This window comes from Mizuhopecten yessoensis, unplaced genomic scaffold (assembly GCF_002113885.1).
Source record: "Mizuhopecten yessoensis strain PY_sf001 unplaced genomic scaffold, ASM211388v2 scaffold9561, whole genome shotgun sequence".
Taxonomy (NCBI): Eukaryota; Metazoa; Mollusca; class Bivalvia; order Pectinida; family Pectinidae; genus Mizuhopecten; species Mizuhopecten yessoensis.
In genome coordinates, this window is record NW_018408109.1 from 751,504 (window position 1) to 777,983 (window position 26,480).

Consider the following 26,480-nt stretch of genomic DNA (forward strand, 5'->3'; position numbering starts at 1 on the left):
ATTACGTACTGAGATAAATGTCACCTTCCGTATCTCGTGATTAGTCATTACCTACTGAGGTAACAGTCACATTCCGTATCACGTGTTCTGTCATTACGTACTGAGATAACATTCACCTTCCGTATCACGTGGTCCGTCATTACTTACTGAAATAACAGTCCCATTCCGTATCACGTTGTCCGTCATTACGTACTGAAATAACAATCCCATTCCGTATCACGTGTTCAGTCATTACGTACCGAAATAACAGCCCCATTCCGTATCACGTGTTCTGTCATTACGTACTGAAATAACAGTCACATTCCGTATCACGTTGTCCGTCATTACCTACTGAAATAACAGTCCTATTCCGTGTCACGTGTTCCGTCATTACAAACTGAGATAACAGTCACATTCCGTATCACGTGTTCCGTCATTACCTACTGAAATAACAGTCACATTCCGTATCACATGTTCCGTCATTACGAACTGATGTAACAGTCACATTCCGTATCTAGCCTTTTAAACACTTTAAAGTAATGCAATTAAGCGGACTGAGAAAATTTCTTTAACAAAAATCACATAGCTTCACCTCTTTATTTACTACTCATATTGTAATATGAAAGAATATTGTAGATTATATTTCATATTAATAAGCTGAAGGGAAGCATAGATGCATTCCTCGAAAAAAAATAACGAAAAGTAGTTCCCGTCTATTAAATTCACGAATTAATTCAGAAAGTTCAAAATCTTAAAACACGGACAGCCAAGCCCAAAAAAGAGGCCGAAAGGGCTAAGGGGATCATGTCGTCACCCTGACAAACGTTACTCCTAAATCGTTTACGGATGTCATCCACGCTTGCTAAATCGCACGTTTTTAATTAGCTGGATACTTGATAGTTCTAGCCCCATGACCGGACAATGACCTAACAAGGTTGATGGATGGTATCAGTGCAGTACACAAATATCGTATTCCTTCTCTTCTTTGTTCAATCACCTGGTCGTTATTCAGGAAAATCAAGCAGAAAATAATAAGGGTGGTCAGTATCGCTATATAATACCAAGTTCAAAATACCCCGATTGTAGTTTATAAACAATGTTATCAGTGCACTTTCTTGTTGACCTAGTTTCTTCAATAAATATACAACATATGTTTTTTTTTACTTTTTTGACGATGTTTTTTATGCTAGAGTTACAAGAAATGACCGTGAGTTTGTTTTTAACATTTTTCATGTAAGGTAAAAACAACTAAACGCGTCAACGAGGCTTTTTTTTTTTTCGTGAGTGTCAGATTACGATCCGACTCCTTATAGACATGGTGTTAGCTGGATGTCAGTTAAAACAGGCAACACACTCAAAAGTCTTGCGTCACTGCGCTATAGCAAAGTAGTTTCAACATAAATACAACACGGCTATTAACTTACTAAGCATTGAATCAAGGTTATTTCAGTATCGTTTTCTTAAACTCTGTGGTTTAGTTTTCTTGGAGTGATTTTTTGTTTTTAACAATGTAACAAAGGTATATTGTACATCAAAACAGTATAATTTACAAAGTTGATATATTCATACGCGGTATAGCCAGATAAATTGGGACCCAGGAGGACAGTAGCGTTATGGAGGTCGCGTACTGACTTGCTCTGTAGGAAATGTCGTACAGCCGTGGCAGGCCACATTAATATCCATCGGTGCCTTTGAGAAATGGATGATATTTAATGGCTTAACGTTGATATCGATATTTTTCATGAGCGCTGAGCATGAGAAAAGATTTCGGTATATTCTGCCATGGGAGTGAAATTTATTTGGTATTAAAGGGGAAAATAATAATATTTTTTATTTAAAACATTTTAAAACTACCGACAACGGGAGAAATACCACTGCATCTTAACAGTTGAGGATATGAAATCGAAATCTTTTTGTGTAATATTCTAATGACGTCAGGCTTGGTATAAAGTCTAAGGCTGTCCGCCAGTTTCAATATGATACTCAACAGACTTCTACTGAAATGGAATAAATTATGTAGGTTAACAAATACTGTAGTGAACGTGGCAAAAATGTGCAAAATCAGCCTTTTATTCTACCATCGCTTCATCTCACGACTTTGAATGAGGTGAATAGAAGCTGACGTTCTGTTTGGTCCATGTCTAAGGTAACACGCTCACACTGTAAAAGCATCAATTATATTAATTTCATCAAATTGATGGCCTTCGATATCTCACTGGCAAAAATCGACTAGGAAATAATGTTACAGCTTCATTATCACAGTTTGTTTCTGGACAGAACATGAATGCTAACATTGACCCTTGCGTTGCTTTGATTATCTACGCTGCCAATTTGTTGTCAGCTTGTTTGGTTTCATTTTTCATAAGGTCAAAAACAAGACGCATGGGGGTAGGTTTAGATTAGAAAACGTACGACAGCTAGACTTGTGTTGCAATTTGTAGCTCTCTGGCTTCAACAGGATGCGGGTGTATTCGAGTAGTGTAATGTTGTCCAAATGAGATCATATAACATTATAAAGAAAACGTGCTCACTTGAACAATCGATATTTCTAGAGAAGGAAAATGACATAATAATTTTGTCATTAAATGAGAAATTATTGAAGAATGTGGTACCGACTCGATTATTTTAGCGTAACCGGATTTCCTAATGAGTGACGTCACCACACGCTTAATATCAAAACGCCTCGTGTTATGGGCATTTCTGGTAAAACAAAAATAACTTCAATTGTTCGGGAAAAGGTTTTAACGATAGCGGAATTCGTCTGCGCCCTAAACATATCAAAGTATATGATATTTTTGCCGTAGTGAGATTTCCTTTCTACTGTAGTATCAGCTATCCAAAAATAACTCGGGAAGGTGTGTTTATATTTAGGATATGCCGTGACAGTATTCATCAATAATTGTATTTTTTAAATTCATTGCATTTGAAAACTACAGTCAAACTCGTTTTAACAGACTACCCTTTGGAAGTCCCCAAAATGGTCTCCAAATACAAGTGGTCTCTTTCTTGTTCAGGTTAACCCATTCACCCCTAAAGTCACATTTGAACCTTACCGAATCAAAGCCTTGGCAAGTTCATTTTAAAAATGTAGGGGTGAATGAGTTAAGTTTACAATGATATTATTAGAATGGTAAATATGTATTAAGTAGTCTCTTAATACAAGTGGTCTCTTATACCGGTTAATCCATTCACCCCTTAAGTCACCTTTGAACCTTACGAAATCAAAGGCTTGGCAAGTCCGTTTTAAAAATGTAGGGGTGAATCAGTTAAGTTTACAATGATATCCCTCCAACGTTTAAATGGACTTCTTGACAGAGGTCATCCCCGTAGGTGGGGAATCGGGAAAAGACTGTATCGTAGGAGGCGACTAATGAGGGAACCCCCTGCAGAATTAGGCATTTGCTTTGGTGTCCTTTATTTGGGGACACAAAAGCAACCAAAATAAATCTGCTGCACCCATTGCAATATTTGGGATCTTTATCTTTCTTTATACTTCTAACTATCTTTTATTTCCTAGCGCCTTGCTTGGCAACACCTCACTTTTGGCCTTAATTTTGGGCTTTCGCCCAGGTGAGGAAGGCAATGGGTTCTGTCCCCAGGCCGGGACATACCAAAGTTCTTAAAAAGGGTAGTTGTTATCCCTGCTAAACGTTCAGCATTTATGGGAATTGCAACAACTGGTTCACCCGTTGTCAGTATAATGTGACCGGGCGGACTGCTGTGCTGGATGCCTTCAGCATGTCATTTCAGTGAGATAGCACTATAAAGTCGGCATCATATCCGCGCTATCACAAGGAGTCAAGCACACCAACATACACTGTCCCTTGCATACACACACGCAAGGACGCAAACACTACACACATGGAGGCACGTCCTTAAATGACCCTAGCTTTTAAAAGGACGTTAAACAAAATTAAACCAAACTAAACCAATCATGACAGAGGTCGTATCCCTATTTACTCTGTTTGAGTACCAAATTAACGTTACCGTGTTGAATAAATTCTTCGTGACATTAAACAACAATTGATCCATATGGTCGTATGAGGTGATTGACTCATTAAACTGGAATTTTTCAGACTATGATTTGGTAAGATTCAAATGTGACTTTAGAGATAAGTGGGTAACGTGGGTCCCCTGTGAAAAAGTACCAGAAAGGGGATTGCAATTTTCTCATCATTCCAATACTATGTTGAAAACGGCAGTTTCAGCATTTGATATCTGTTTCTATCCTGATTTGTTTATTACCTCTTCCATCGAGAGCTCACTGTGACGTCAGAGTATTGTTTCATATTACGTCATATCTGTCATACCCTAGAGGGAACACTGCGACTTTGACCTCTGGTTGGCCGAGACATTTGCAAGTTGACGATGAGTATGTTATGTACAACATCATCGGAAACTCTACTGTGACTTTTATTACCTTGTTTTACAAGATGGACGCCGTATTCTGATTTCACGCGAGAAAAAAAACACTGTTACTGCGATGATCTCGAAATTTCCATCTACACGAAAATTTCGATTTTTGCAGTACAAATAGGGTTTGGCTTGTGATTTCCCACGTCTTGTTAATACTATCGTGTAGTCATTATAAGTATATAGACATAGATCCCACGCCTTTAGGAAGTGTTGGAGTCGGTGTTTACTCGATATGATTCAGCACTTATTATATTTTTTTCACCTGACAGGTAAACCGCTGATAACTACACACACACTAGTTCAAATATAACGCCCTCGTTGTTAATGTTCAGATACTATAACGTGAAAGTAGACATGTATGACGCGATGTTGTTATTTGTAGCAAAAAAACAACAACTATAACCTCATTAATCTGACGTGGACGTTACGTAATCAATAAAAGTGATCAAATAGGGAGCATTGGAATGGATTTAAATGCCCCATCATATGATTTTAAAGGCATTGAAATAGCAAACACTTGTGGCTCACGGTATCGGTATTAGAATAAAGGCGTATTGGACGAATACAATTTTATTGGAAAAAATCTTTTTGCAAATGTTTACATTACATACATATACAAACTGCATTCAACATATAAAATAGTTATACTTTAAGACAAGACATATACAATTATACATTTTCATATCTAAAAATGAGAATAGAAACAAGAAAACAAAGATAAGCAACTCCTTATCGTACTCTCTACGTTCTAGGTCACACAGGGGATGTCTTTCAGGACACTGAATGGGATAAAAGTATTGGAATCACAGACCTCTTTGTATCAGCAAAAGGCTATGGACCCATTTGCTTCCGTCTCCATTATGCTATACATTACACAATCCGATAAAATCGACGACCTAATCTGTTCTATGTTAGCAATACATAAACGTAATTGAAAATAAACGAATTCCCAACAATTCGTCTGTAGTACTTTCATCTCTTTTTGAGTATTTTTTATATCTTTCAAAAGAGTTTTGTGACGTCATCATTTATGACGTCAGCAAATGGATTACTATAGCGAAGTCCGCGATACGTAACTGCCATAGCTATATCCAGAAATAGAAATTATACAGCGTTACAAGTACATGTACCATCAACTTATAACGAAGTATTACTGTAGTACTGTTATAAAATGGTAACTGTACACGTCCATCACGCGAAACAGAAGCAGATTTATCAACACGCATGCGTGATGAATTGACGGCAACTCAACCTTTTAAACAAATATTAAGAATATAATTATAAAACACGCGTCAAACTTTGTTTTCTTATTTACAATATGTCCTCTATAAATGACTTTAGTTTCATGAAGAGCAATTGCACTTATAGCTGCATTGAGTTTAATCTGTTATAAGCGTCCCTCCCGGCACGAACAAAAGTCTACAAACTATGGTTACTTGATATAAATCATCAAATTACTCCACTAAAAATATATATTGGAGCGTAGAATTTACTTAAGTGAGAAATAAGTCAAGTTAATTACGCAAATTATAAAAGAGATTTTATCTATAAAAAAATATAAAAATCTATAGCAGAACACAACAGCAAATGGACCTCTTACAGAGTATCATTGAATTTACTGCAGCAACAAACCATGAAAATGAGACCCTCGTGCAATATGAAAAATGTGTTACATATGTAACGATTAGCTAAAATATTCCCTCTGAAACATACGTGGTTGTGCTGCAATTACATCTAAAAAGGAAACGAAATAGATGACAAAAATACACATAAAACGAAACAGAAGACATTTCAATGGTTAAGTACGAAAATTGAGTTTGTGATATTACTGTAAAGCATTTTAATATTGCTTGAGCATTTTCTCACGAACTACGTCTGTTTAATTTATTCACGCATATTTAACATCGGAATCGAAAGGATTCTGTTTCAATATTGAAAGTAATCTAATAATGTAATAGCATGTACATTATCAAATTGACTATAAACAAATGTTCGCAGAATATTTCAATTCGGAACACAAGTTCTTACTTACGGGTTTACAGGAACATGACTAGTAGTTTATCGCGAAAATAATATGATTTTCAGTAAGTGATTTTGTATTAATAATCTACAGTGTATGAATTAAATACAAATGATTTTACAGGACTAGACAACCAACAATCAGAAAGCAATATACTATAATTAACTCTGTCTTGAAAAACATCAGTCTACGCAAAATTAACAGGAAAATTAGTATCTCTCCAACATGAAATAACTTCCAGTGAGTGATTTCAAAGGCAACCATCAATTAGAATGCAATGAACTATTATTCGCACTGTCTAGAGAAAAAAATCGGTCTACATGAAATTAACAGGAAAATTTGTCTCTCGCGAAAAGAAAATTATTTCCAGTAGGTATCATTCAAGTAATAGACTATGAAACATACAAATGATTTTGCAGGAATATACAATCAATGATCACAATGCAATATACTGTTTTTCGCACTGTCTCGATTAGTCTACACAGAATGGACAAGAAAATTAGTCTCTCGCGAAAATTATAATGATTTTCTGTAGGTGACTTTAAAGTAATACACTATTAAATATACATACAGGATCGTGCAGGAATAGACAATCAATAATCACAATGCAATACACAGTTATTCATACTATCCCGATACACATCAATCTACACAGCTGGAGTCGGCGGCACAGAAACCGGGAACGTTGGGGTCAAATGCTTCGCCAACCGGGCACTCCGCGTCAATAGCTGAGTCCAAGAAACATACGAAATATTTGCGGCAATGGTTTGGAACTGGAATAGACACCTCGCCAAACGACAGGACTCCTTCACATGGTGCTGCAATAAGTCAGAAAATATTCATTTAAACTAAAGAAATCAAATAGTGTTAATTAGCGCAATTATAGTTATATCATGTTGTCAGTCCATAACCACGACAGAATACCCAAGTGTAAATATAACGCAAATCGGACTCAATATCGACGAGACTACGCTAAACATGAACTTAAGCTGTATCTTGCAGGTGTTCAATCAAATAATCATGTCGGTTGAGACCATGAATAAGTTTTGTTTTGTTTTTTCAAACCCTCAAGTGGCGCTAAGCGCCGCCGGGGTTTGATCTGTAAACACTTTGTCCACTTCCGGTGCCTCCCCATGCATGAAAGCCTTCTGGGAAATTGAGGTCGCATAGTGTTTACAAAAATATGATAGCAAACCCTACAGTATCCGTATTTATGACAATTAACACGTGAAATATCACGAATTACCCATTTAATAAATACATATCTTCAATACAGTAAAGATACACGAAATATATCTTTACAAGTGAAGACGTCATTCTTAGTATTGTCCAATCTGAACGGTACATTCTTTTCTCTGCGTAGATTTTCAGTTTCAAGTTTAGATGAAGTGACGACAGAATAAGTCGTTGTGTTGTTTACCTTTGCAGCATACATTATTGTTTTTACATAACTACACAATTTATATAAATTTTGTCTGGAAAATATTACCAGACAATAGCAGCAAACGACAAAACTGCAGTGAAATCCATTCAAAATGGCGCTCTGTATTGTTGACGTCATAAGAATTTGGCGTAAAAAATACGCTACACATTCCCACGCTTTTCTGATGTAGCGATATTTGTGTCGCGTGACGGGAAAATATGTAAGAAATGGAAAATTTCTTGGGTTTCCCGTTCAATACGATATATTTAATTCAGTTGTATAAAACAAATATGTGATAGCAACAACAAAAAAACAGCGTTGTGGCAAAATTTGTAGCAGTCTGGACAAGTTATATCTATTATTCAAAGGGAGCCTACGATTGCGAATCCGGTTAAAACGGCCCCACTGCAGTAACGGCCCTAGTAAAAACGGCCCTAGTTAAAACGGTCCCACTCTATATATAGTATAGTATAGTATATACTGTATAGTACTGCAAGTACTACAAGTGCGTAATACAGGTACATAACTTGATATAATGTTAATAAAGTTACATGCACTTTCAAGAAATAAAGACATGCACAGATAAAAACATTATAATTGTGTTTGGTGTGGTAAAAAATGTACATTTGCGTGCTGTAAGACATTTATTGAGTGACAATAGTGCAAAATGTAAGGATATTGAGCGTGAACGGAATATTCTAAACGACAAAATGAATGCCATTAACAATATATATAATCATAATTTATAAATACAAGTAGTATGATCCGGTCCCTCGTGGTTGTCGGATTGTCAGTTAGTCATTTTCATAAAATAGATTTGGAGTCCAGCAGTTTGTCTTCATTTTCTTGTTAATCTATTAGAATGAAGGCGCATATCTTTAAGTAAGCTAACTTCAAATCAGAATACATTACCAGCAGGAGATGTTGATGCCGGTGTAGTGGTAGTTGGCGTTGTAGCTGCTGTAGTAGTCGGCCTAGTTGTTGCCGGCGAGGTTGTGTTGGTGCTTGAAGTGATGGACCGGCGTATTGTGATTTCGTTCTGGTCAAACAGGAGGGTGCCAATCATCAACGCCGGCTGGCCACTACTGGTTGAGGCGCGTCTTGCGTATTCCAATAGAACATCATGTATATTTGTCCCTAAGGTAGAAATCTGCCGTCCATCAAAGATTAGTGTCACGTCAACCTCGTCCGGATTTTCCCTGTGACAACCATATTATATTTGACACTTCACAGCCGTGATGATAATAACGTATACTTTATTCCATATCACTGGGGATAATTATGTACGATACATTCTCTAGCGCTTGTGATCCTATTGTATGATCCCTGTGATTACTGTGCTTATCACAATATGTGATACATTCTATAATAATGATAATCATAATACGTGATACATTCTATAATAATGATAATCACAATACGTGATACACTCTATAATAATGATAATCACAATACGTGCTACATTCTATAATAATGATAACCATAATACGTGATACCTTCCATAATAATGATAATCACAATACGTAATACATTCTATAATAATGATAACCATAATACGTGATACATTCTATAATAATGATAATCACAATACGTGATACACTCTATAATAATGATAATCATAATACGTGATACATTCTATACTAATGATAATCATAATATGATAATTCTATAATAATATCTAGAACACTGACAGGTCAGTAAGGGCCCCGTCTTGTGGCAATAAATCCCCCATAATCATCAAGAAGCAATCTGCCCATATAGCTGAGCTTGACGTTTGACATTTGGACTTCAAAAAGAATCGCAAGGACGCAAATTATACATTTTACATGTACTATGATGTTAGTCTTGTTTCCTTCCACCTCCACATTTGCTGGGCTAGCAGAAATGTAAATACCGGTGCAATACTCATTTGTTAGCTTTGATATGTTTTATCTCACCTGAAATACCTCCCCCATCAAGAGCCAGGGTCAAAGTAAGAGATCCGCTTTGTCTTTGACCTTTGGATCCAAATGACCTTGACCTTTAACCCAGTGACCCTGCTATTTGGTCAGTTGACTTATTGTTTGATTCCAACCAACTTTGCTTCATAATATCATAACAAAATGTTCATCAGTGAAAAATACAAAATTTGACCTTAACCTTGAACCTTTCGACCCCGTAACCTTGACCTTGAGTCAGTTGACTCCGTGTTAAGGTCTGAACAACTTTGCTTCATAGTAACATAAAAATAATGTTCATCAGTAAAAAGATACAATATTTGACCTTGACATTGACCAAGTGACCTTCATCTATTAAGTCAGTTGACTCCTTGTTAAATTCCAACCAACTTTGCTTCATAATGTCATAACAGAATGTAAGAATAACCCGATTTTTTTTTATTGGACTATAATGCACACGTTTGTTTTGGTCACACTACGAATGTCAACTATCGGGAAACCCACCATGTATCCGTTACCAAGGTGTCGCCATGGTCGATTTCGAATTAAAAAAATGGTCAACGAAATAAATAAAATAAAAGAGTTTAGAAATGAAAAATTAACCTAAATTTAAAAAAGTGAAGCATAAAAATGTATTAATAAAATAGATAAAAATCGAAACTATGACTCCTGACGATTTGAAAATAAAAGAAAACAGAACGTAAAACAAAAAAAACCAAAAAAAAACCCCAAAAAAACAAAAATTAGTAAAAGATTAAATAAATATGTAATAAACAACACTTGTTCAAAACCATGACACGCTAACGATGTTTTGATAGTTTCGTACACCGTCGATCTTACATGTAGAAAGAAAGATAACTCGACATGAGTGTATGAATCTATAAAGATATACGTTGAAACAGATTCGATTGTCATATTATGAACATAAGAAGTATAAATAAGAAAAGAATACCTGCATGTCGATATTCCTACAGAATATGAATGTACTTACCGGAAACTAAGGACTTCAGAAGTAATGTAATCTTCCATTTCTTGTTTGCCCCTATACAAGGCGACTAGCTAGAAACAGAAGAATATTTGTAATTATAAATCAACTTATACTTCTACATCATATCTGCAATTTATTATTGATTAAGGTGTATGTTTTCATAGACAATATGAAAAATATATGTAAGTTTTCCTAAAGTTATCTCCCTTGCATGTTTTGAACAATATTTTTAAAGACTCAGGTATGTTTTATATTATTAAATGAGTCAAAATTAACATTCGTAAAATGTTTCATCCATATAATCACTAACAAACACATTATTTAAGATTGTTACCATATTTTTAAAAAACAAACAAGCAAAAAACAACTTTATAATCAGGTTTCAACGATTGTAAGCTTATTTCCTATCCAAATGACAAGTAACTCAAATTTGACAAAATTTATTTTACCGCGCTTATAACAATTGTTTTTACAAAATATGAGCGATTTCCAAAACACAACGTTGACCAATTTTACAATATTTTTGCCCGGTTACTGTCTATTTACAATAATTAGGCCACATCACTGGAAGATATTTGATTTAGTTCTGACAAAGTTTACACTTTATAACACAAATATACCCCAGTTTCTAGTCAGAAAAGTTTTGATAGCCGTGACCCGTATTATGTTTTACAGATATAAAACGATCCTTTATCTAAAGCAGTCATGGCCATCCAAAACCTTTTAACTGTTTATATATGCGCCGACAAAAGAAATTAATGCATTCTTTCATGAAAGAAAATATGTGTGACTTACCTCGTCTCGAAGTGGTACGGCAAGGGAAGAGAATTCTATCGATGTTCTATCGGCTAGTGCTGGGATGTACGTTATATTGAGAGCTTGGAATGTGACCACGTACTCGGTGAAAACTGGAACATATATCAACAACGCTGTAGAATAGTGTAAGATATTTTACCGTAAAGCTCTTGTTAGTTCAGCTGTTTTAGTGCCGAAATAAAGTTTGCAGTAGAAAGCACAAAAGTTGCATAGCTACATGGATATTTCTGGGTTTTTTCTCAGGAAGTTCGTCGAATGCCAATGTTCGCCATCTTAGAAAAGCAATATTTCTTTTAAGTATCCATATTATTATATTTACATTTGCCCCCGCGCCGTCCCATTATAACAGTGTTAGAGGGCAAGTGTAGTTATATAGGCTATAATTACAACTGCTCGACTGTAATTACAACTGCCTGTTTCAGGTGTAGGAACATGTAAACAAACAAAATGGCCGCCTGAAATGTATTTCGAGGCAGGGCAAATGGTTTTTGTAGGAATATGTCTTAAAAAAGAAAAATATGTAAATATAAAAAATACCTGGTTGTCTAGATATAATTATCGTTGATATAATTACAAGTGGTCTCTGGTAAATCTACCATAAAACCCTAGCGTGTTTTATGGGATTTGCCAGAGGCCACTTGTAATTATATCAACAATAATTACCGCCAGACAACCAGTTATTGTTTAAGTAAACTTTTCAACAAAGTAAGTGAACATGTGTATATAGTGATGAGATTCCTATCGGCTTTTCCGTTGGTCATGAGTGACGAATGTCGTTGACAGTCATTATATATTGAGGTTCAAAAAGTAATATCAACGGTAAAATCTACATAAAACTTATCCTTATAAACGGATGTATGAAGGCAACTTTGTTTTAAATAGGCGTATGGGACTGTGCAGTAATTACAAAACAGTGTAAATTTACAGTCTATGAAAAGTACACTAAAATGACTATAAATGATCACCGGAGATTCCGGGGGTTACACTGACTTGCGTTCTCTGCACCCCTGGAATATGTAATGACAAAATCAAAGGCTTGATGTGCGCAACCTTGTGGATGATACTAGAAGGCTAGATGGAGCATTTAATGACGTCATCCTCAATCCACTTACGCTCTCTGCACCACTGGAATATGTCCTGACAAAAGCAAAGACTAGATGTAAGCGTCACCTTGTGGATGCTATTAGCAGACTAGTCTTTTGCATAGATGTACATCAAAAGAATCTGTCTGTTGCGTAACGGTACAATGACCGGCTTTGAAGTCGGGTGTCAATTATTTGTATTCTTCAAAGGACAGGTATCAGCCCAGCGATTGGTTAGTTGTTTTCGCGGAACTAATCAAATAGCTAATTGCATGCCTTCGATTTTGTCATGACATATTCAAGCTGTGCAGATAATGTAATTGCGCGTAACCCCTTGAATTTGGAGAATGCATGAAGTATAGGCATTTAAGTAGTCAGTAAAAAATAACAAAATACAAAATTATTTCAGTGTAGCATGGTTGTTTGAAACATGGTGAAAAGACCGATGGGTCAAAATGCAATAAGGTGAAACGACCCCGTGTGGTCAGAACATCACAATGATTAATTGACCGCCCATACCTCAGGTGTCCAGACTACTGAGATTCAACTGTAATACAAATGGATTAAGTTCGATCTATTTTACCAGCACAGCCAATCTACACATTCAACAGCATGCCTTCCTCTTAATTGTAAGCAATCTTCCTTAAACTACGTGTATCCCATACATGGTATTAATCTGACATATTCTTGAATATGTTGACCATACCTATGTCCAAAGGAGCCGGTGTGGTGTAGCCGGACATGTTGATTGGTTGGCCCATCGATTCGTCAGCTAGGTACACCAGCTCCTTTCCGATCTCCCAGATCACCCTGTTGCTAAATGTACTAGTGGGAGCTCCGTTGGCAATGGCAGTTATGATGTCCTGCTGTGTGACGTCATCTGTTCCGTTGAAAACTATCCTGAGGGTTAGATTGTGGGGATCCGTATCGCTGGAACATATATTACACATCGGACTTACTCCTTTTCAACTATATACCACATTACATCTCCAGCACACACGCAGGCATACACACATAGGGAGATATTAGACAGGTGGCATAGGACTAGTAGTTAACGCCTGATAAGGCAGCTCCTGCGATTTCCTCAAAATTGTATTGATTAATATATGCTAATGGTATAACTTGTATATCTATGTACTGCAAAGCGCTTTAGAGTGGCTTATGTTAGGTAGATAGGGCGCTATATCAAATGTATATTTTATTTATTTACTTTATTTCATTGCTACACGTTAAGTAACGTTTTACTTTTACATCAACGTTCATGAAATGATTACTGTTGACAATTAGGTATTCTCTAGATGCTGCTAACGAGATATCAGAGTATTTACTGGAAAACGCAATTTTTGATAATTTCCTATGTCTATGAAAATGTGGAATAAGCATCAAGCAAGATAATATAGGGCTAAAATGGTCCTAAATGACCTGCTCTTTTACAAGTGAAGAATCCCTTCCTCTTAATGAAAATTATTAAAACTAATGAAAATTAAAACTTTGAAAAGTCATTTCTGAAAAGAAACATTATACCTTGCGGGACTTGTATGAAAACAAATAATAAAGATGAAATAAACAGAATAAAATCAACAGCAACGCCCTCAGTGTAAAACCAATAGCGATGCTAGACCGCGATTCAATCCCTTGACTTCAAATTATTGTACGATCGCTCAATCCGGCTAAGACACCTGGTCGACGGAAGTGTCCTGGCACAACTGTGCTACAGTACCAGGCGACATGAAGTTAAAGGGAATTTTCTGTAATACGAAAAACCACGGGGCTGTGGGACAGGGATCCTTAGCTAAAAGAAAAAGCATGTGAGGGCGACTAATAGTCTTTTAAAAGAATATTTTGTAGTAGTTAAGAATAAAAAACAATCCTCTTAGATATGTTGAACACATGTGCAAAGGGATAAAGATCTTGTTTTATGTAACTGTAATGATATATTAGTGTAACAGTTATTTCAAATTTTGTGCAAGTTACAAAGTTACATTATATACCATTTAAAAAATTATGATTGCAATACAACTGAATTGAATGGAATAAATCAGCTCGAAATTGTTGTATTCAACAACGTGTTATTAATTTCGCTGCAACATATACATATATAATAAAAAAGATTAAATGTTCATGTGAAGTAGGCAAGTATTGAAAACATAATATCTAATGACCGACTATGAAGCGTTAGATCTTATTTTTTCTCTTTCTATATATACATTGTACAACGCAGATGTATGCTCCAAATTGTATGCACAAACAAATCCTTAGTAAAAAATAAATTAGTTTGAGGTTTCAATTGCCTGTAGTATTCAACTTGCTATTTTGTTATTCTTTCAGGTTTTTTCATTTCATTTATTTGTCATAAATTTCGAGAAAAACTGGTGAATTTACATATTATTTATTATCCTTTGCCGAGTATAATTCTATCAACAAACAGTGACCTACCCGATAGGGTGTACCAAACAACCGTAGTAACGATCCTTCAACACCGTAGCTGATATAAATGCGTCAATCTGAAAATAAACCGTAAACTGTCTTAAGGTAAACGGCACCAATGCATCAGTTATAGTCGCGAAGAAAAGCTCTACTGAGATTGCTTTTTTCTTATTCTCCCTTTTGTGTGAAGATGAAGCAATCAGATGGAGTTTTCCCTGTCAGTGTCCATTGTTTTTCCATAAGCTGGACATTTATTCTCATGCAATGCGTTTATATATACTACATGGATGGCAACATTGGTAGTGTGGATGGCAACATTGGTAGTGTGGATGGCAGCATTGGTAGTGTGGATGGCATCATTGGTAGTGTGGATGACAACATTGGTAGTGTGGATGGCATCATTGGTAGTGTGGGTGGCATCATTGGTAGTGTGGATGGCATCATTGGTAGTGTGGGTGGCATCATTGGTAGTGTGGATGGCATCATTGGTAGTGTGGATGGCAACATTGGTAGTGTGGATGGCAACATTTGTAGCGTGGATGGCAACATTGGTAGCGTGGATGGCAACATTGGTAGTGTGGATGACAACATTGGTAGTGTGGATGGCAACATTAGTAGTGTGGGTGGCAACATTGGTAGTGTGGATGGCAACATTGGTAGCGTGGATGACAACATTGGTAGTGTGGATGGCAACATTGGTAGTGTGGATGGCAACATAGGTAGTGTGGATGGCAACATTGGTAGTGTGGGTGGCAACATTGGTAGCGTGGATGGGAACATTGGTAGCGTGGATGACAACATTGGTAGTGTGGATGGCAACATTGGTAGTGTGGATGGCAACATAGGTAGTGTGGATGACAACATTGGTAGTGTGGGTGGCAACATTGGTAGTGTGGGTGGCAACATTGGTAGTGTGGATGGCAACATTGGTAGTGTGGATGGCAACATTGGTAGTGTGGATGGCAACATTGGTAGTGTGGATGGCAACATTGGTAGTGTACAATGTGAAGGTTCCGATTTTTTTTCTAACAATTTTAGCAACTATAATTCTATAAAACGCATGGTGACATGTGATTTTGATTGAACACTTCTTATAAACACGACTTCAACAAATATCTAACAATAGTGACAGTTGTTATAATATATTTCAATATTGTTGGTACCGTTTACCTTGTTCCACACTACGTCTGTTACTTATAACGTATATGGTCTTAACTCGCACTGCGCGTATACCAATGACATGTATAAATAAATGTTAAACGTATACAGTCTAAACTCAAATGATTGAATAAATCTACACATTTTCATGGAATGCTTCTTTTGAAATATGTTAAACAAAAAACAATGGTTTCAATGTTAATAATGTACTATAACTTGATTGCATCCTTGGGTTGGTAATGACGTGAACTCGCTGTAGATACACCTTTTTTAATACTTACGTCTTTACAGAACAGAAGCTGGAAATCCTTAAACACAGTAGAATTTGGGTCACTGTGATCCGGGATATATTTTAGGTCATAAAATTCAAATTCAGTATCAAACAGGACAGCATCTGACAAAAGTAAAAAGATAACCTCAACATCAATAATGTATGATAACAGACTCGTCGGAACTCAGGGTGACAACGGACCATCTAGAAGTATTGAAACGCTTTTTACATTGGCTCTTTGTTTTATTTACAAACGTCATAAACTACAGTTACTGTATCAGTTGATATTTTTATGAAGAGGTTGGTCTCAACGAAATGTCTCAACTTGTGTGATATTTCGTTAAGGCTAATATTTCTATAATGATTTTAATGTTAGAAATCCCTAAACTTCTTTTACGACTACAAATACAATGTAATACAATTTCCAGATTGGACTTTTCCTTTGTTCTGGATCAAGCAAGGTTTGTTTCTGCTTTACGTCCTATAACAGATATGGTCTTTTTAGAAGGTTCAGGCTTTGATGGTGGCAAAAAAACCCGGAACACCCTGAGAAAAACTACCGACCAGCGGCCAGTAACTGCCCACGTAGGTCTCAAACCCGCGACCCAGTGGTGGAGGGCTAGTGGTCTTCGACGGTCAGACGCCTTAACCACTCGGCTACCGCGTCCTCCCGGATCAAGCAACTACTTTTAAAAAGGCTACTGTATTGCTACCATATCTAATCCAAAACTAAATACCGACCAGTATTTCTGTAACATATGCCATGTTGATGAAGCTGCGACAATAACCAGAAGTTTACTATCTTTATTTCAGTTGTTCATACCGTAGGCAATCATTCCCCATGATGGATGAAATACGAGTAACGGTCCCAAGGTGTGACTGTAGTAGTTAAAGTAGATCTGCTGTGGAGTGGCGTCCTTGATATACGTGTAGAAATCCAAACTCTTGACGTCATAAGTCATGTTGGCCGAATCAAACCTCAGTGTTAGGTTCACAACTAGTGGCACCTCACTGTAAAGTTAAAAACGATCGTCAAAACATTATTTGTAAAGTCAAAATTTGCATAGTAAATTAGACATTATACTTTACAGTCCACTCAGGGAAAGATTAATGGTGAAAAATGATGGTCTGGTAGACAATAGCAATATACATATAGCAATCAATTGATATAGCTGAAGGATGTTTCGCCATGCATTAGTGCAACTTATCTACATGTGCTAGATGAATACCTTACATAAACAGCTGTCTAATATCTTTAATGACATCGCTGCTGATGAACACAGAACAGGTCCTTATACTATATATTATCAATAATTACCTAAATCGGACGTCCATGCACTTTTGAAAGTCGGCAGACAAAGTACTGTTAGCTGATATCAAATTTGCAACCTAAAATGGAAATACACCTCTTATGTATTGTATGCAAGTGTAGTATCCTAAATAATATGAATGCTTAAGAATCCAAACATATCTCGAGTATCTAATGGTGCTGATGTCAAAAACGAAAGAACGCAGCAATTGCATAGGACGATGCTGTTGTGTGGATCCGAGACACAAATTACCTCTTCTTATATTTCGAAAATATTGTTTGGTTTAAAACAGTAGGAAATCAAACTCGGATGTTTGAAAATTCAACAATTTCTTGAAAACGTTAAAAAGAAATGTTACAGACCTGAACTGTGCTAAATCCCTTACCTTTGCAAAACCAGAACTTAGATATACCCAAAATTTAAGTGAATAGCTAAACATTACATATTTTAAAATACAAGCTTACCGCTTTACACAGTGGTGTAGCCAGTTGTTTGTAAGCTTGAGTCTGTGGATCGGCAAGGTCTGTTAACCACATGTGGTCGAGGATTTCTAGCGTGAGAGGAACGTCAACATAGCCCGTATAATCAGAGAAGTATACAATATATTCTCCTAGATTATGTCCCATGTAGTCACCGTACCTCACCAGGGGGCGCTTGTTGGACAGGAAGTCTGATATACCGTCTTGCAGGTTTGCCATATTGAATGCACTATCCATGTATATCGCCAGAGTAGCCATTGACGAGTTGGTTATACTTGTAGCATTTCTAGGCGAAAGGAAGACATGTATTAGCTTTGCATACAAAATTCAAATTTTCGCGGCGTTTATTGTGAGGGTTACATATATCACAACCACTGTAAATAATTCAGCTTCTAATAAACTCTCTATCAGTTATACATCACATTTGCGTACTTTTCAGGTCGAATATGGCGAAAACAACACCCCACAAAGCGATATCATTCAGTGTCAATATGAAACATGAAAACTATTAGGCTCAACTGAAAGAAACATTTAAACAGTTCAAGAAGTATCGTAAAAGGAATGCCGACAACCAATGTTCTAAAATATTATTACTCTGCGGTAAACCAAAAACAATACCCATCAGGATCAGATTCTTTAATGTCCGACTTTCGGCTTCGAGCATACCTCGAGGTATACAATCAACAACACCACCCCTCGGGTTGAGATTACGCTGTCATGCCTGCACTTTGGTGGGAAGATTATTTTAATTCCCCTCCCACGTTTGAAATTGACAACTTGCAATTTATTTGTGTCAGTTTTTGCGACCTATGTCAAATGTCCAAGAAGTAATATTGCAAAACAGTAAAATATACACGTGTCAATTACGATTTGTGATTATTTGTGATAATTTAAATTCTTCATGCATAAATCAAAAAGAGAGAGACATATTGCATGAAGTGTAAATAAATATCGCATCTGAGAACAAATGTTCACACTTGAAGATATTAATAACCTATCAAACAGTACGACTTACTGAATATTTTCTACGATACATCCAACGTAGTTCTGTTCAAATGGCGAAGCACTCCGCATCAGATAGCCTACCTGTAACAAAACCAAAACTCAAAATCATTTGCAGAATCGTAAAAGTATGCATCTTGATGAAGTTACCTTTCAAAAAGGCCCACATGTGAAGGTTATATACTGAATGGAATATTTCCGAAAACACACAAGAAACTTTTCATTTGGAAATTGAGTGGTTTTTTTTATAGAAACGAATTCAACTGAAAAGTAGTTGCGTTATAATCATAATATCCCCGTGTTGTATGATATTGCGCCCGTATTCTATCTTTTTCCCAAATATATATATATTTGAAAAGTAAATCGATCGATTAGAATTTTAAGAAAGAGTGTATGTGACATAAAGTTACATACGTGCAAGCAATAAGTTCTAGTCGTTTCGGTACCCAGTAGTTTCGGTACCTTTAACATGGATTTTTCGGTAGTTGTTTTAAACACAACAAATGCTGCAGAATCATTATATTTATATTTAGCAGAAACCGGGACACCAAAAGACGCCTTTAGCACTTGGCCACCACGGCCCGTATCTACCGAAACGACTGAGTACCAAAACACCTGTTCACTAACCAATGCTCTCAATAGAATACGCAAAGTTGACTCGTATAAACCCAATGTAAACTAGAACTACTTACATCCGAACTTAGGCTGTTGTCAACCGTTCTGTAGCTGACTGATGCTGGATTCAAGAGGTCAGGGGTAAACATCAGGTTTACCAGATGGGCGTTCCAAGTTTTCCTGGTGGCGTTATAGTTCTGGACCTCCACCACCACATCACCTAAGGTCACTCCGAATCTGCCCGAGTATAGCGCTGGTTTTTTGTTGAGTAATTGGACACGAGCAGCTTTAAGTGTTGAAATAGTCTCATTACCGTTGAAGGTAAGCTCAACATTCATGATGAAAGGGTTGTCCCTTTAAAGAAAAAGTAAAAGAAATATGAAATTCCAAAATCGATTACAAAATGAAATTTATAATCATTTTGGATTGAGTAATTTCGAAATCAATCCCTTCTTTTTTTCCCCAGTGACTTTCAATTTTTAACAAATACTATACATTTTCTGTGATGTCTGAATATTTGGATTTTCTTTATATGTTACTAATATATTTAGAAGTTGTTCAATGAAGCAAATTCATGATATACATACAGACTACTTGTAATATTCCCAACATCAGATAATATATAATTCATTTCAATATGATGTATGAAAATACTGAACATTTTTTCCTGGGAATTGTGTAATCGTAAGGGTATTAATACTCACACTCATCATTATATGATAAAAAAATGAGCATTGTTTCGATATTAAATGACATGTTAACATTGTTATATAATTAACTGATAAATTGTATCATTGTTACATAATTAAATGACAACTATTTAACACTGTTTTAACATTAACTTACTACTGAACTCTATTAACAGTACAGTAAATCTGTATTGTTCAAAATTTAATTTACCTGAAGTTAGCAACGTTACAGCCATAAAAATGTGCAAATTGCTGCTGATGCTGACTACTCTCGAGTATGGTTTTCACCTGATTGAAAAAGAAATGTATAATTAATTGCAATATCTTTTATAAATTCAATATCAAAATTATCATGAAAGTTAAGTTAACGAATAAAAGGAATGCAGGATGCTACTAGGCTTTGGACACTCTTCTTATCTATGGACACCACATCAAAAGCTTGAATAGGATATTAGTGCGTTTCTGTAATATTCTGTACTTTCGATATAATGTTATAGAAAAAAAATGTCAAGAATTTGTTTGTGAATATATATTGTACATGAAATGATTAAAGTTGTTTTATAAAACTTTTCGGAGCTTGAATGCGCTGGTATATAACACAGTGTAACACAGTAACAGAAATGTATGCTATACGAGTTTGAACTGTAAATTTCAGGTATGTTAGAAAATTTGCAAGTTCCAAAGACGCAAAGATACCGTAGCTGTACAACTGACAGTAACAGTATACACACAGGTTGACGAGTGATATGGCATTCATTTCTCCCATACTTGTCCGTGAAAGACAGGAATAGACCCGTGAAAAGATCAATTTGTCTTCCCCTACACGCGCTGTGCTATTGACGGAATGGAATTATTGCCGTCAAATGACGTCGGCGTTTGAAATAGCTCCGTTGTTTTGACTGTTAAAATTTCATGATTTTTTTACTTATTATAAGATATATCAACTGATACATAACAGTTGTTGGAGTATTGAATACAAATATTGTTAACGTTGTGCTTTAAATGGATTTCTATTTTCATGTTCAGGGTTCATCACACCTATATAATTAATATAATTGTATCCATGCGCGTCAAGGAATGCAAGCATATGAAGGTCACGGAGTAGTGACACTGGCATTTTTATTTCGAGTACGGGAGATACAGAATCAAACATGGGTACGGTCCGTGGACCACACCCTTGTAAGATTCTATTAATCTATCATGTGACTGAGAAAATGATTAAACAGTGACTTTCTGTTTCCGTTAATACGATAATACCTATACCAAAATTTATCATTTTATAAATTTGGTATCTTTATGGCCTACCTCGTTGCAGAATGACGTGGAGAGCGATATAAATTCTTGTGATGAATTGTTTGACAGGTCTGTGGTAAAAGTCCTGTTCAATACCGACAAGTAAAATACAAATGTCGTCCGCAACACTACAAAATAATTAACGGTATACAAAATCAAAATCGTATTTATAGGATCCCTGTTTCACTGCCAACAAATGAATCTAAGCATATCTAGTACTTAAAGTTGACATTTGACCTCATTACTGTAATTAAGAAAAAGATACACACTGTTGGTCTACATAACAAACCAAAGTATCATGACTCCAGAAAAAAAGGATATCCTTGTTTGAAGTTTTTAACATATCTGACCCCAATGACCTTGAAAGTAGGTCAATGTCCTTTAAATAAGGAAACTTTATAGCACTCCATCCCAGGTACCGTCTGGCCAAATATCACGACCCTAGGTCATCCAGTTCTTCAGGAGAAGTCGTTCAAAAGAAAAGGTTGACGGACGGACGACGGACGCCGCAGTACGGCATAAGCTCATATGAGCTAGAAAAAACAATATGCTAATAACAAAACAGTGGCCCATCCCACTCGCGCAACAGCAATATCAAAACATTATCTAAAGGGAGGCTACTCTATGTACAAACCCCTGCAGTGGAATCATCTAGTGTTTCACCTACCGGGGGGAAGGGTTCCTTAACATTTGATAAACAAAGACCATGATAAGATGTCATTTGTACGAGGGTGTTTTACATCAGTAAAATAATGGAATGCTCATTATATAACATATTTTCGTTTAGTTCACTAGTGATCGTGATATAATATCGTTTAAATGATTCACATGTATTAAAAAGAACGTCGTTGACGGATCACACGTGTAAATTAAATCGATGCCAACACTGTTTCGGGCCAATCTAGCTTCTTTGTATAAGTACAACTTTAATTTTATAGAATTAATTTGTTATAAATATTCCTAACACAATATATATCACTATCAAATGAAAACTGTCTTTAAAAGATATATTGAAGAAAATTACCATGTATTTTGTCAAAAAAATAAATGAGACATATATTGATCTTGTAAATTCGGTAACGCTATAAAAATCGATTATTGCTTATTATGCATTGCTGTTTACTATTTAAAAAGTTACCTTGGTCACAGGTCGGTCCGGTTCTTCCCACTGGACAATTACAGGTAAATGACCCGTCAATGTTCTGACAGCTTCCGGGACCACACGGCTGGGTATCACACTCGTTAATGTCTGTACAACAAATGAACATGCTCGTTTTGATATGCACGTAACAAATCTTAGATTGTTTTATTTGCAGTACCGAATGTATTAAGGCTATATATCTATTTTTGAATTCCCGGGTTGACAAAACAAGATAATTGCAACAAAAAACGTACAGTCACCTAGTAACAATACATATTTTAGATATCTAGTCACTGTATATAAAGGTTATACCCCGTATTCAGTTAACATATCATGTATCTGGTCACTTTATACAAATTACATCAGTTACACAGAAGATACTTAAGATATCTGGTCAGTATACATTCAAAACATATCCATTTCACTGTACATAAATTATATATCAGTTCACGTTATATATATATACCTTTTACCCAGTATATTGTAAATAAATATCTAATCACTACATATACAAACCAAACACCGTATAGAGTAGATATATCAGATACTGGGTCACTACTCATACATGGTATACCACGTATGCAGGCAATAAAATAGATATCGGGTCGTTAAATAAAACTTGCGGGTGGATATCTATAATGCAATTAGTAAAACAATAAAACAACCATCTTCCCATGATGTACTTATATATTACGCTTGATGCACATTCATGAACGGTAGCAGATATATGCTATTGTTTTAGTACTCGAGGTCAAGTCACAATGGCCTTCCAACGATGTACCTATAAACAAAGTTTGATGCGAATCAATGAAACAGCAGCTTTGATATGCTCCGGATACCATTATTTTGGTACTTTGGGTCAAGGTCAAAGGTCAAATTGAGGTCACACTGACTTCAATTTAGCGTCCTTCAGATCGCCTCCCGAAGATGTACTTTTATAAAACGGCTAATGCCCATTCATGAAACAGCCATTGAGATATGCTCCTGAAACCACTATGTTTACCACTGTAGGTAAAGGTCATAGGTCAAACTAAGGTCGCCTGACCTTCCCATGATATACCTTTGTACAAGATCTGATACCAATTCATGAAACAGTGGCTGATATATGCTCCGGAAACCACAATAAGCACGGACGGACGCACGGACGCACGGACACGGACGAAGTGAATACTATATACCCCCGACTTTGTCGAAGCGGAGGCATGAAAAGATAAAGGTCCTCATGTTGCAACAAGAGCAGCAGATCACTTTTGGTTTGTTCGATATTTCTTAAGAAAATGTCACAGAAAGGAAACCCCTTGACCTCCAAATGGAAAGGGGGTAAGCAATGCTGTTCGCCTCCTACAATGACATACAGTTGGATGGGGCATTGATGTATTACCGGTTGAGCAGTCCTGGCCAGTCCAGCCGCTGGCGCACACACAGACGTATGACCCCGGTACGTTGATACAGTCCCCGTTGTTGTTACATGGCAATGTGTTGCATTCATTCACATCTACAGGAAAAGTGGTAAAACAATGAATAAGAAATAAATTATTTTATTCTAAATTTGTACACCAGCTTACGTAGAATGTGCAGAAAATAGTAAAGTCGGTAACGCACTTTTGAAACGGTAAGGTAGGTAACTTTAAATAAAAAAGATTTATCAATATACCGAGCAGAATTGTGCTGAATACTGACATTAAATTGCATTTTGATAATAAGTTCGCGTAAATATTTTCCAAGTAGAAAAGATCGTAATCAGAATTTCTGTCTTTTTTCTTATTTACACTTATAGAACAACATACTACATAGGTAAATGCCCCTGTCATCATGGAAGCGACATTAACTGCGCTCGATGAGTTACGATAACTTACGAATAGTGTATGGTTTTATCATTGTGATTTAGAAAACGTGTTTGTTTTGACTAAATAACACTCACCTCAGCTAGTATAAGACACACACATACACATGAATACAGTTCAACTTTATTTTCATCTGTCCAATGGCCAGTCGGTACGCAAACGTAACACTGTACACATTTTGTAAAGTAAGGGAGATAACTCTGCAGAGTAAACGTCGGTCTACCCCGACCGCGTAAATTACCCCGCACGTATAGTTTTGACCTTCGGATCGCGTAATTTTCACCCAGCGTAAATAACCACGTTTACAGTAGGTTTACCGAAGTAAGAACAAACCCGTTATTCGAATCTATCAGCGAAGAAAGATATGCAAGGGATACTTGAGATGAACGTATCACACAAGGGCGACTGGACCTTTGGTAACATTACAGTATGTCAAAAGGAATTACACTACAGCATACAGATGTTTCGTCCTTTAGGTCTCATCGGTAATGCTAGGGGCCAAAAGTTGGAGACAGAGAATCAAAAAGAAACAATTGTTTCGAAAGTGTAAACATATTCTGCTTCATCGACGTCAGCCGCCAAGGGATTCTAGGTTAAATCAAGTAATATCAGGTTATCAATGTAAGAACCAAATTTGCGACAACCAAACTTAAAAACACACTATTTAACATAGTCTAAAAACGACATTTTGTTTCAATGAGATCGTGATTGCGACCATCAAACTTGTAGAAAAATAAAATAAAATTGTATGTCAGGTTCGCGAAGTCAGAACCATTTTCTTTCTTAATCTTTATCAACTGCATCTATGTATAGCTTGTTTTATCAGTCTATTCGTCAGCATTTTACATCTGTCAAGGAAATCGTAATATTCGGAGCTCCCGTGAATATCGAATTAACAGCGACAGTTGAGGCATGGGATGCAGGGGTTTATTGTTTAAGCATCAATACATTTGTAAATGATATTTTCGCAAATATAAATCTTTGCAAATAAGTCATTTAAATGATCATATGATAAATTATTATTCACAAATATTAGGTTATTCACGGTAACATCTTACCTGACGAGCACAAATCACCCTGCCACCCAGGGGGACAGTCACAGTAGAATGACCCAGGGGTATCCACACACACTCCTCCGTTAAAGCAGGGGTCGGCAGCGCACTCCTTGATGTCTACAGTGTAAAACATACGTGTGACACGTACTTAAGTGGTTTACCGAAGAAGTTTCTATATCAAAGACACACGTTCACGATTTTGTCTTTGTTAGGATCAGAAGAATGTTTCGACCAAACAAAACTAAAATAATTCCGATCTTAACATTAAACCAATATTCATATTAAACAAAGCTGAAATAATACCGATCTTAACTTTAAACCAATATTCATATTAAACAAAGCTGAAAGAATACTGGTCTTAACATTAAACCAATATTCATATTAAACAAAGCTAAAATAATACCGATCTTAACATTAAACCAATATTCAGCTGAAAGAATACTGGTCTTAATATTATTATAACAATCATATTAATTTCATTTTCTTCTTTTTTTTCAATTATATTTACTTTTTAGATTCAATCCTCATATCGCCG

At 36.1% G+C, this 26,480-nt stretch overlaps 1 protein-coding gene across 1 annotated transcript in view; it reads right to left on the minus strand.

The window, feature by feature from the left end:
- Positions 1-4,957: 4,957 nt before the first annotated feature.
- LOC110458370 overlaps positions 4,958-26,480 on the minus strand; it is a 49,451-nt gene continuing 27,928 nt past the window's right edge. Inside the window, exons 25-41 of the mRNA XM_021510038.1 lie at positions 25,949-26,062; positions 24,428-24,541; positions 23,044-23,154; positions 21,918-22,033; positions 20,824-20,900; positions 20,001-20,277; positions 19,322-19,392; positions 18,292-18,592; positions 17,836-17,906; positions 17,341-17,528; positions 16,528-16,640; positions 15,098-15,165; positions 13,368-13,591; positions 11,559-11,671; positions 10,767-10,834; positions 8,751-9,037; positions 4,958-7,233 (exon numbers count right to left, since the gene is read on the minus strand). Coding sequence (XP_021365713.1) covers positions 7,058-7,233; positions 8,751-9,037; positions 10,767-10,834; positions 11,559-11,671; positions 13,368-13,591; positions 15,098-15,165; positions 16,528-16,640; positions 17,341-17,528; positions 17,836-17,906; positions 18,292-18,592; positions 19,322-19,392; positions 20,001-20,277; positions 20,824-20,900; positions 21,918-22,033; positions 23,044-23,154; positions 24,428-24,541; positions 25,949-26,062 — 2,489 coding nt within the window. The 3' untranslated portion in view covers positions 4,958-7,057. The remainder of the gene's footprint in view (positions 7,234-8,750; positions 9,038-10,766; positions 10,835-11,558; positions 11,672-13,367; positions 13,592-15,097; positions 15,166-16,527; positions 16,641-17,340; positions 17,529-17,835; positions 17,907-18,291; positions 18,593-19,321; positions 19,393-20,000; positions 20,278-20,823; positions 20,901-21,917; positions 22,034-23,043; positions 23,155-24,427; positions 24,542-25,948; positions 26,063-26,480) is intronic.